Source organism: Lampetra fluviatilis, chromosome 35, assembly GCF_964198595.1.
Source record: "Lampetra fluviatilis chromosome 35, kcLamFluv1.1, whole genome shotgun sequence".
Lineage (NCBI taxonomy): Eukaryota > Metazoa > Chordata > Hyperoartia > Petromyzontiformes > Petromyzontidae > Lampetra > Lampetra fluviatilis.
This window is the reverse complement of record NC_136309.1, coordinates 4,188,512-4,201,035: the sequence shown is the minus strand read 5'-3', so window position 1 is coordinate 4,201,035 and position 12,524 is coordinate 4,188,512. Positions and strand designations below refer to the sequence as shown.

The 12,524-nt window shown below is 50.8% G+C and overlaps 1 protein-coding gene across 8 annotated transcripts in view; it reads left to right on the top strand.

Annotated features, from left to right (window-relative positions):
* TRRAP (transformation/transcription domain associated protein) overlaps positions 1–12,524 on the top strand; it is a 143,069-nt gene that overhangs the window by 44,732 nt on the left and 85,813 nt on the right. For all 8 annotated transcript variants that reach the window (XM_078872757.1, XM_078872760.1, XM_078872759.1 and 5 more), the window contains 10 exons: positions 552–677; positions 1,933–2,079; positions 2,405–2,604; positions 5,433–5,554; positions 5,912–6,125; positions 7,705–7,878; positions 8,659–8,805; positions 9,728–9,847; positions 11,181–11,480; positions 12,355–12,492. In XM_078872757.1, coding sequence (XP_078728883.1) covers positions 552–677; positions 1,933–2,079; positions 2,405–2,604; positions 5,433–5,554; positions 5,912–6,125; positions 7,705–7,878; positions 8,659–8,805; positions 9,728–9,847; positions 11,181–11,480; positions 12,355–12,492 — 1,688 coding nt within the window. The remainder of the gene's footprint in view (positions 1–551; positions 678–1,932; positions 2,080–2,404; positions 2,605–5,432; positions 5,555–5,911; positions 6,126–7,704; positions 7,879–8,658; positions 8,806–9,727; positions 9,848–11,180; positions 11,481–12,354; positions 12,493–12,524) is intronic.

Here is a 12,524-nt window from a genome sequence, read left to right as displayed (position 1 = left end):
TGGTGATAACGATTCCAGCGATTTTGATGAAGATTACGGTGATTTTGATAACGATGACGACGACAATGACAGTGATTTTGATAGTGAAAACAACGATAACGGCGATAGCGATAACAAAAATTACAGTGCTAATAACGATAACGATGACGGTTCATTTTGTTGGAGCCGCCCTCCTTTACGGCGCGGCGACTCGAGCGCTTTGCACACGGTCAGCGACGTGCGTCACATCTCATCGTCTCGAGCGGCACAAGGTTGACTCGGCACCTGGCTCGCAAGCACGCATTAGTCTGGCGATGATTGATAAACGAGTATCATCCCTCATCGCGTAATTTGCGGTGTAATTATTTTTTTTTACTTCGGAAAATGTTGTCCACCGCGGTGTTGGTGGCTCTTGAGCGGCAATCGAACTCGGGTTTCCGGGTTCGTAGCGCAGCGCGCTAACCGCGACGCTGCCACTCCCCGCCAAAAAGCCAAACGCTCGCACCTTTCAACGAACGAAAAGCGTCAATGCCCAATGGTGACATGGTGGGGGTGGATGGGTTGCGTCGCAGGCACGTCCACCGTGGCGTCCAAGTACGAGGAGCTGGAGAGCCTCTACGCGGCGGTGGGCAAGGTGATTTACGAGGGCCTCACCAGCTACGAGAAGTCGGCGAGCAGCAGTCCCACGCAGCTCTTCGGTGAGCGTGGCGCCGCTGACTTCCGCACGCACGCACGGCAGACACGGGAACGCAGTTGAGCATCTTCCCCCCCCCCCTCCCCGGACAACGGAGCAGAAAAGACCCCCCTCTAAACTCATCCCCTTCTCCTACACTCATGCCCTTTCTCCTGTCACACGTACAACATCTAGTGGTGGGGAGATATTAACTGTCTTGCCTGGTATACAACAGGTCGTGGGCTCAATCCCGACCCTGACGTCTATATATATTTGGAGTTTGCATGTCTCTCTCCCCGTGGTCGCGTGGATCTTTCTCCGGGTCCTCCGGTTTTTTCTTCCATATTTAGAAACGTGCATTTAGAGTATTTGGCTGCTATAAATTTTCACGTGATAAGCCACTTCATTGAGCTATCATTTGTGGCAAGGGCGCACCTCTAAATAGCACGGTTGGCTACGTATGGTGCGAACAAAAATGTAACATACAGCTCAGTGGGCCTTACCTAGTAAAAGATAGACAATTTATCCCCTTATTCGCCTTCATAAACAGACTGGGCAAGTGCTGTTAGCGAGCACCTCTTAAAACCGGGCACGGCACAGGAAGGCAGGTTGTGTGGCGAATACCACGCACAGCCTCCTTTGTCACTCCAGTGTCGATGTTTACACTGAGCGGGAGTTGTACTTGCGTCGCCGTATTCGTAGTGCCTGTGCCTCGACAACCCCGCAAGGCGCGCGCACACACACACGTCTTCAACCCAAAACACACTCTAAATAAACTCTTTGCAAGTTTATTAGTTGTAAAGAAGCAAGTGCAGCCTTAGCCTAAAAAAATTGTGTCATTTATTTACCTATTTACTTATTTCCGTGGGCCCTTTTTGTTGTTGTTTGGAGCCCTGTGCAAATGTCCCACCTACAGTACAAGTTCATTTTATTTGTTACAAGGGATAATGGTCCCATTTAGCCGGTCGCCCGGGTATTTTACACGGGAGATCCGTGGTGCGGTAAGCACAGCAGCAACAACGAGAAAGAAGACAACATGAGCATTGCAGAGAACTAGTACAGGGTCCTTCGGTGATATTGCACGACCAACAAACGTTGGTGTTTAACGGTCGTGAACAACGAAACACGCGCGATAAATATAAAAAACAACAGTGCGAACATTGTTGTAGCAAAGGGCGCCAGAAAAAAAGTGAGGTGCAGGTGCAAGTATGTTACGTTTTCGGTTTTAAGTGTCGGCCTCTTCCCCGCGTCTCACCGCGTCGCGTTTGCGCGGTCGGCAGGCACGCTGCTGATCCTCAAGTCGGCGTGCAGCAACAACCCGAGCTACATCGACCGCCTCATCTCCGTGTGCATGCGCTCGCTGCAGAAGATGGTCCGCGATCACCTGACCCCGCAGACGACGCCAGGGGTGGCCGACACGGGGGCCGGTACGAACGCGCCTGCTCAGCCCGCCGGCTACCAAAGACGAAGTTCCCCCGCCCCCATGAGCCTTAACAGACTGTTGGGGGACGAGTGCTGTTACCTGCCACTCACTCAATTGGGATTGCACGTAGCAACGTCGCCCACCTATTTTGAAACAGCTGCAGACTGTGAAGCACAGTGCCTGCCTTCATCATCGCCTTGTGCTATAATTATGGAGCAGATACCAAATGTACAAAAATTATTCATTCTTATTAACAGGTGCTGTATGGGCCACATGGCTGAACGGTTGTCCTGAGTCTTTTATCTGCCTCCCAACCTGCGCCTTCTCAGTGACGAGCGAGCTGATCGTGTTGTGCCTGGAGCTGGTGAAAACGCGTCTGGCCGTCATGAACATGGAGATGCGCAAGGGCTTCCTGCAGGGCATCCTTACCTCGCTGCTCGAAAAGTCTCAAGACCCCAAGATCCTGCGCGCCATCGTGCGCATCACCGAGGAGTGGATGAAGAACAACTCGCCAATGGCTGCCAACCAGGTGAGTGGCGTCTGCGCCGCGGCTGCACGTGGCTGCCTGTGATCCAGCACTGTGGAGGCAGCGGCAGCAGGGTGTTGGTGGATCACCGCACAACTGTTGTGAAACTCCCTTACCTGTGGGCGTCGAGGAGGTAGTTGAGTAAAAATGTGGGTTTTCTCTGGGTGCTCCGTTCAGCGCGGTTGGCCACGTACTGTGCGAAAGAACGATTGTTTAAGGGCGCTTTATAAATGTTAATTATTGTATTATTATTTCAACGTTAATTGACTGAAAACATTTTAGTGAATTGTTGGCACCGCCTTCGTCCAGCTGATGATGACGTATTTTGACAATCAAATCAGCCAAACGTCATAACAGAAAACGGTCCAACGTTCAACCAATGTCATTTCGTTTACTCTGCAACGACATCTCAGAGCCTCAAGCAGGACGCACTGACGAATCGTGTTCCCGCATCATCGCCTCCCTTTGCCGAGCGCTCTGTTTTCGGAGGGGCCCTGGCTCACTGCGTGGCTGCCTTCCGGCTTGTCTGTGATAGCGCGTGCCTCTAAGTCGTTCTGCCTCGTCGGCATTGAGCGAATGCTGTGCTGGTTAAAGGGGTTGAAATTGTTACGTATGAAAGTGAAAAGCGAACGACAAGTAAACAGCTACCTGATGAAGCTCAAAGCAGTTTCAGTGAAACGTCGTCATACGATGTTGATGTTACATTCATTCACGAAAAGTGTCAAGCCACCGGGTATAGAGGGAGGAGCTTCATCTGTTAGATGTGTACTGTTTGTGCCCCTTTTTTTGGAAAGTACCGCGTAAAGTGAGGGAAACCTGTACGGACGATTGGCATAAACATGCGCTCTGCTGGGCATGTGGTTCTCTCCCCCGTGGCATTGACAATATCCACCCCCACCGGGCTCTCGGTGCTATTGTTACTCTTGCACAACGCATTAAAGTTGGTCCTGAACTTAAATTTAACAAAATTCAATCCTCTGAAAATAAAAAATATATCCGTTTGCCTGTCGTGCGACAGACACTATTCTTGGTGTCTGAGAGGATGGGAAAGTGCTGCACCTTACTTTGTGAACCAGAGGTCGTATCCGCTTCCACGGACCATTCTTTAACACGAAGGACTGCACCGCGAGAGATCCAAACGGAATGTTCATCTCGCGACGCAACACCAAGAACACAATTGATATACAAACTGTGGAGGAACGTGGATAAAACATTTTTTTATCCAAGAGCTGTTTTCATAATCGATATTGGATTGGACACTTTTGAGACCGCATGCCTCTAGCGATGATTACCTGAAAAAACATCATTATAATGCCGAACCGTTAAGTTCACTGCGGAAATTGGCACTTGATTAAAATTGCGTCGAGGTTATTAACGAAGTGGTTCAAACGCGCGGAGTAATTCAACAATGGATGTCGCTTCGCGCGTGTTTTAAGATTGATCATTTTAATGGTCTTGCTGGATAATTACGGTTGTGGCTGCTGCAGTCTCGGCATCGCGTTTCTGGCTGATGTTGTCATTTTTAACACCTCATGTAAAATTTTGATTTAAAGCTTTCGTGACTCAGTTATTCATATTCTTGGTTCTTTCGATAAAGTCACGTAGAAGGGAAATAATAAAATAATACAAATATTTCAATTTAAAGCTTTCGTGACTGCAGGGATTCATCTTCTTGGTTCTTTCGGTAAAGTCACGTAGAAGGGAAATAATAAAATGATAAAAATAAAACATAATAAAATAATTCTCACGACGTTTCGGCCACAAAGCAAGCAGCCGTCCTCAGGTGAAGAACAGGTCTGTCGGAAAGACAGCGTCTGAATGAGCACCACCAGGCTTGGCAGCGTATATTTAAGCTGGGTTGGAGGGGGAAGGGCACCTTGACAAAGGAATTCCTCTTGATATGCAAATTTGCGTATTTGCGACCACTGCGGGAATTTGTTCTGCTTCACATTAATCGCTCATGCGCGCTAATTGATGACAACGGCAACAACATTTTTTTTATTTACTTACCCCAAACAGAAAACCCAGCTGACATCAAGTGACCAATGTTGTTTAATTACCACTTAGTGATTACTGTGGTACGCACCCCACGAATGTGGTAATTGGGGTGCAAGTTCCAGTGACTTTGATGTATTTTTACTTCCCCACTGGTGATCAAACTACTGGATGAAGGCTACACCATGCCATTGCAGGCGTGGGTGATGTTTGTCATTGTGATGTTTGGCGGGTCACTGGGACACTGCCCCATGCTGTGGGTGTTATTTGACCGAACTGCAGCATGCCAGTCATTGTGAGTTTAGTGGAGGTTGATAAGTCAGGAACGAGGATGGGGATGGGTGGGAGGGAGAAGAGGTCGAGTTCGATTCCCGCTCCCGACCAATAACAAATTTGAACCGGTTCTGGACCTCCCCTCAGTCAACTCAGACTTAAATGAGTACCTCGTGTGATATTTACACATTGCCACTCAGGAGATGAAGGCGACCAGGCACGGTGCTTGGCTATCCACCCCTTCATAAGCCCGGCCTTCTTAGGTGCTCGCTAACATAACTTTCCCTAACAGTCTGTTAAGGCTACACGGGGGATCTTTGTCTTTGGCGAGGTCCAGGGGCTGGTTGAGATTTCACTCGCCATCAATGTTGTCCATGGCTTGGAATGCCACGGAATGAACCGCTTTTAGTGTTTTATTTGTTGTCCTTCCGCCGCACCTCCAATTCGCACGGTTGGCTACGTACAGTGCGAAAGAAGTTCAGCATACATAAACACACGTTCATACAACTCGGTCCGCTAACCGCTGCGCCGCCGCCCCCGCTCCTCCTCCCTTTATTCTCCAGACACCGACGCTGCGGGAGAAGACAGTGCTGCTCGTGAAGATGATGACATACGTGGAGAAACGATTCCCCGATGACCTGGACCTGAACACTCAATTCCTCGACCTCGTCAATCACATCTATCGGTGAGATGAGCAGCAGCCAGCTGTTGCGTTATGAGTGTGAAGCTCCCAACGCCGCATACAGGAAATAAGCCTCCCCATGCCACACTTCACCACTCTGGTCAGTGACGGCCTCGGAACAGTTCAGGCATCGCTCCCCGCTGGCGTTGGCTGTCGCCGAGAACCGGACTCGGAATGAAATGACGCTCGGATGAACTCGCGTGAATTTATCGTCATTCGTGTTGTCCCCCATCGCGCGGGATTGTTCACGATTGCATATTAATCAGCGTTGCTCCCCAACTCTTTACCTCCCCCCAACCCCTATTCCTTCCCCCGTCCCCCGCGCCCCCACTCACGCCGCCGCGTGGTTTACCCGTGCAGGGACGAGAGCCTGGCGGGCAGCGAGCTGACGGCGCGGCTAGAACCGGCTTTCCTCGCCGGCCTGCGTTGCCCGCAGCCCCAGACGCGAGCCAAGTTCTTCGAGGTCTTCGACACGTCCATGCGGCGGCGCGTGTACGACCGCCTGCTCTACATATCCTGCTCGCAGAACTGGGAGGCCATGGGCTTGCACTTCTGGATCAAGCAGTGCGTCGAGGTGCGATGGTGGGGGGAGGGTTGCTGGTGGCGAGATGTTAATCACATCGCCCGGTATACAAGAGGTTGTGGGTTTGATCCGGACCCTGAGGCCTGTTGTATATTTGTGAGTTTACATGTCTCTCCCCGTGGTCGTGTGGATATTTCTCTGGGTCCTCCGGTTTTTCCCTTGACATTTTAGAAACAACATGCGTTTAGATGAGCCACTTCGTCGAGCTATCATTTGTGGCCAGGTCGCTTCTGAAAAGAGCTATGTAGCTCAGTGGGCCTTACCTGGTAAAATAAAAAATGGTTTAGTTTACACTCCCAGATGTACGTGCCGGGGTGGTGACGTGGCCCAGCTGGAGCACGTTTGACGCTTATTGCAGGCGGGTGTGTGGGGGGGGTGTTCACTGTTTGGATGAAGTGGCCGTCACTGATGAATACTGTGGGTGTACGAGCCAATTCAAAGAACGTGTGCCATCTGCTTCCCGGCAGTAGTTGCAGAACCCGTGGTGTCGTTCGCAAGAGTAAGACCATTGTGTGTTGGCCTCATCGTCCAAGTTATCCATTGTTTGAAAAATTACAAATCAAAATAACTCGATTGGAATGTATACACGGCAACCAACTGCGATAAAGAAGTCGTGCTTACTGCGTGTGCTGAATGGGCATTGGTTGTTGGTGTCTGCATCCACACCAACTGTCATTTGCTTTCTGAAGCCCCCATTGATGGTGTTCAAGTGATGAGCGAAGGGGGACCCCTCCCGTGTCTTTAAGGCCTCTGCTCTAGGGCAGGCGTGGGGGAACTTACAGCTAGTGGGTCAAATACAGCTGGTGGTCACATGAGGCCTACTGCTTCACAATGGGCCACATATGATATCGATCACTGCCAGTATCTGTGCAGCACTAATCGGGTAGTATTCTCGACCTTGGAACAATGCAGCACTTCTAATGTTAACACCTCGCTCAGTCACCGTTTTGAGATAGCTCAGGCCTCTAGTTGTGACAGAAGTGACTGACGTGGCAATGTTAAAGTCCGGGCCTGCCCGGAGGCATTTGTGGATTTCGTACATTTGGGAAACAACAAAACCGAGTGGGCTGTGAGATAAGCTTCGAGATGGCAGTAAAGCAGATGGGTTGTTAATTCTAGATTTGAAGCTTTCGTGACTGCAAGGAATCATCTTCTTAGGTTTTTTCGGTAAAGTCACGTAGAAAGTAAAATAAAATAAAAAATAAAAACAAAAATCACGACGTTTCGGAGGCAACACAAGTCTCCGTCATCAGGTGGGACCGTCACAGCCAGATTAGCTGTATCAAGTGCTTGATACAGCTAATCTGGCTGTGACGGTCCCACCTGATGACAGATGGGTTGTGTGGATATTTTTGGGGCTATGCTCTCGTGTGCCTGGTGGGTTGTATCTACCTCCTGCCTGCTTTCCATTATCGAGACCAGCAGTCTCTTTAAAGTGAAGACCTGCGATCACTGCTCGACAGCATCTGGCTAACTGATTCCTACCGCATGAGAACCGTTCTCTTTCCGTGCCGCGTCTCACCGCTGTTGGCTCCTGTGTCGTTGCCTCCGTGGTGTCGACGGCGCGCAGCTCCTGCTGGCGGTGTGCGAGCGCGGCTCGCCGCTGGGCACAGCGTGCCACGGCTCCACGCTGCCGTCCATCACCAACGTGGTGAGCCTGGCCAACAGCCACGACCGCGCCGCCTTCGCCATGGCCAGCCGCGTCAAGCAGGAGCCGCGCGAGAGCACGGACAGCAAGGACGAGGTTTGGCACCGCACACCCAGCCATGTGTGGCTTTGCGTCCGCGTGCACGGCTGTGTTTTTTTGCGTGCGGCTCTTGTGTGTTTGTCTGTGTGTCTGGGTAGGGCTGTGTGTGTGTGTCTGTGTATACGTGTGGTGGGGAGCGGCAGTGCAGTGGTAAACGACCTGAGATTGATTCCCGCTCACAGTGGCCAATTTTTTTTACTCATCCTGAGCCTCTCCTGGTCTACTCGGCCTCAAACGAGTACCTGGTGCGGTGTGAAAACATCGCCACAAGGGAGACAAAGGCGGCCAAGCATGGTGCTGGCCAACCCACCCCCTCATACTGTGCAGGCGCTCATAGGTGCTCGCTAACAGCACTTGCCCCGACAGTCTGTTCCAGGATTTACAGGGGATCTTTATCTTGTGTTTTGTGTGTGTCTGTGTGGCTGGGTATGCCTGTGTGTGTGTGTGTGTGCGAGTAATGTGTGTGTATGTGCCCGTGGGCATAGTGCTGTGCATTTGCCACGTTACGGTGCTGTAGAAGCTTTAATTCTTACTCGTGTGATTGTGTGTATCTGTTGTACGTTTGTGAGTGTGTTCGTTTGTATAGCCTGGCGTGTCTCGTTTTTCGTAGCTTTATTGACTCGGTCGTAGCCTTTTGATGCTCATAATCACCCGGTCGATTGGGAGCGTTGAGTTTCTACCGTAACGGGGAGCAATCTCGTCACGGACCGCTCGCGCAAAGTGGCAATCTCGCACCAAGCACTCGCCCGCGCTCGCTTTGACTCTGTTGGACCTCAGGACGTGGACATTGACATCGACATGGCCGGGAGCGACCAGGCCCACCAGCCCAAGGTGAAGGAGCACGGAGAGAAAGACGTGGGCAACCAGCTGCACCTTCTCACGAGTCGCCACGACAAGTTTCTGGACTCGCTCAGGGAGCTCAAGGTGAGGCCCCACGCGTGCGCCTTTACCCCCTTCGACGGGCCCCTCCCCCACCCCCGTCTGTCCTCGCTGACGTCGCTAGAAAACTCTTTTCAATGTCAATTACGGTGTCTTTTTGACAATGTTACGATGCTTGGGGTTTGTAATCGGCAGTCTGGAACACACAGCCTAGGCGCCTTTATCTCCTAACGAAACGTCAACCAGCTGTTTGGTTTTCCCCAAACGTTCCTCCCTACCTCCGTCATCTCTGACTGCCCTCTTTTCACGTGCAACGTCTGCGTCGGTTCACCAAAAGTGCACGCTGGTTCTGGTTCTCAAAGTCCTCTGGGGTTTCTCGCATGTTCCTAATTTATTAATGCGCACTTTTGCTGGCTTTCAGTATGAGCTGTGTATATATAGCCAGCTACGCGCGCGCGTGCGTGTGTGTGTGCGTGCGTGCGTGCGTGCGTACGTGTACGCGTGCATGTATTGTGTGTATTGGGTTTATGCTTCTGGGGGATCGGTGACGCAGTAGTTGGCATACAGTACTATGCACCCAGCTACCTGAGTTTGAATCTTGGACACGGCCAACATTAGTACCTGTCCAGGGCACACCACCTGCTAGTGCACTTTTGCCTGTGACAAAATCGCGCAGAATTGTGCCCAATCTTGGGAGCTAAGCAACGGAGCGTGGATATTGCATGCATGGGGGACAACCGCGTGCTAAAAGGTTGTCACAGTTGGGGCTTGTAAAGCTACGTGGTGAGCAGTTGATGGTAGTGCAAAAAAAATGATATTTTTTACTGCACTTCCAGCCTCCTACATTAGTGCCCCCCACCTTCACCATGACCGATACAGCATAATGCGCCGTCCGAATTTTGTTTCAGTTTGCATACTGAACGTGCGTGCGTGTACGTGTCTGCGCGCGCGCGTTTCCTCCCTCCAGACGGGGCTGCTGCTCACGGCGTTTGCGCAGCTGTGCCACAACAGCACCCCACTGGCGGAGCGCACGTGGGTGCAGCTGTTCCCTCGCCTCTGGAAGATCCTGTCTGAGAGACAGCAGCACGTAAGCCTCCGCGCTTATCATCGCAGTGGCGTGTTGCCCAGCGACCGGCGGCAGCTCGTAAACAACTCATTACCTGGCAACCGCTGCTGCTGCTGCGTTGGCAGGGGTGCACAATTAATGAACCACATATTCATCAATAGCGCTGCGTGACCTTAAAAGGAAAAAATATATATGATAAGCGATGTTTCGTGCAGCAGCCATGCCTATGTGCTATGAAGGAGGGCCAATTGATTGACGGGTCATAACGATCGTCGGTTTCACACACGAATTTATATCGGTTCAGAGTTATTTCCTACTCAGGTGAGCATTGAGGCATTGCTGAAATGCCGTTTACAGCCCAGAGCTAGTGGGGTAAAGTCCACATTCATATGGCAAGGGTAATTGTATCCATAGGGCATCTACTGTTGACTTGCTTAGATAATAATTATGATGATAATGTTGATCGTCGTGTAAGTGGATAAAAGTGCATTGAGTCTTGAAGCCACTTATGATAGACTTGCACACACGAACAGAAACGCACGTAATCATGATTAAATCATCCGGGGTGTGGCCGATATCTCTGGTCTCATAAACTAAGCAGACAATGAGCCTGAATAGTTCTTGTACGGGCAAACACGTTGCACAAATTGCTTTATTGGCTGCTGCATGGCTACGTTGTCAGCAGAGGGCAGCACTGCAGCAAAATCAGTTGTTTGGCTTTTTCGGCTCCGTCGTCTGTGCTCCCACACTCTGGATAGTGTAGTGAGGTATGGACAAACAACCCCCATGGCCCACACGGCATGGGGGGAGGGCCTCGTTCAGCAGTGGATTTACAAAAAGGCTTGTACGTGTCACACACACGGAGGAAGCTCGGAACGCCAGTAGTCGTCCACTGTGGTGGATCGTCGTTCATTGGGAGGAATCGGAAGTGACTCGCCATAGACTTGCACACACACACACTGTCATTGGGCAGCATGCTAGCATTTGGGGTGGTGATATGGCCCAGCGGAGGTTCACGGTACAAATCCAGCTGCCGCCCTGGTTGATACTGCGGGTGAATTAACCTTAAAAATAATACTGCGAGCTGTCTACTTCACAGTGGACATTAAATATCCCTTGATGTCAATCACAAGAATAGACCATGGCTTGCCGGCGTCACGGTCCGAGTTTGCCAAGTTTGAAACATGGCAGGGCCCTCCTGAAAAATAGTGAGGCTCTCCTGGTTAAATAAACGTATTTAAACACAATTAAACTCATTGACCATGTCACCTGGAATGTGCTGGACACTGCCCACCCCGCCATGCCACCCACACCACCCACCCACCGATCAACACCAACCCCACCCCTCCAACAGGCCCTGTCGGGAGAGCTGGGCCCGTTCCTGTGCAGCGGGAGCCACCAGGTGCAACGCGACTGCCAACCCAGCGCCCTCGCCTGCTTCCTGGAGGCGGTGACGCACTGCACGCCCGCCGTGCCGCTGAGACCCGTGCTGCTCAAGCACCTGGGCAAGACGCACAACCTGTGGCTGCGCGCCGCACTCTGCCTGGAGCAGCAGGCGCTGGAGAGCCCCGGGCTGGGCCTGCAGATCAAGCCGCGCTCCGCCGCCTCCACGGGCGACGTTTACCAGCAGGACCCAATCACGCCGCCGCAGCAGGTGCTTTTTTGTCTATTTAACCAATTTATTTTTTCTTCTTGGTTCTTTCGGTGAAGTCACGTTAGAAGGGAAATAATAAAATAATAAAAATAAAACATAATAAAATAATTCTCACGACGTTTCGGCCACAACGCAAGCATCCGTCTTCAGGTGGAGAACAGGTCTGTCAAGTAGACAGAGTCTGAATCTGCTTGCGTTGTGGCCGAAACGTCGTGAGAATTATTTTATTATGTTTTATTTTTATTATTTTGTTATTTTCCTTCTACGTGACTTTACCGAAAGAACCAAGAAGATGAATCCCTGCAGTCACGAAAGCTTTAAATCGAAATTTATTTTTTCTTAAAATGTTTGGAGCCTTTTTGAAACGGGAAAGCCTCGTGATGATTTTCAGGCAGGTATTTTTGTTCGTTTTTATTTTTAGACGACAATTTAGTGTATTTTTTCGTGCGGATTACACGTTTATATTGCTTGCGAAAGCGCGACGTCAGCCGACGTATTGCGTGATGACATTTTTGGCGTGTAAAGTGTGGCCATGTGACCTCCCGTCCATTTTACAGGTTGTCCAAATTTCATTGCTAGGTCCTGATTATTCCTGTTGGTTTTATTTTCCTGCTTAATCCAGGCGGGTCAGAAATAAAATAACAAGAATAGAAATTTTTTCCGAATTCGGTAAAACAACTCAATATTTCAAGATGCACGCGAACACGAGTGGCGGTGGTCCTTAATAAATAACGTCACGTCTTTAAGAAGCGGTCCTTAAAAGAGCCGCAGGCTCCTGAGCCGGAGGTCGCCCAACCCTGGCTTAATCCAAAAACGTGAAGTCCACACACCCTCTGGCTGACAGCACGCACACGCACGTTGATGTGTCACGCAGGAGATTCTGGATTCTCTGTCGGAGCTCTACTCCCAGCTGCAGGAGGAGGACATGTGGGCAGGACTCTGGCAGAAGCGCTACAAGTTCTCCGAGACCTCGACGGCCATCGCTTACGAGCAGCACGGGTTCTTCGAGCAGGTGATGCCACGCGGATGTGGGGGAAACTTTCG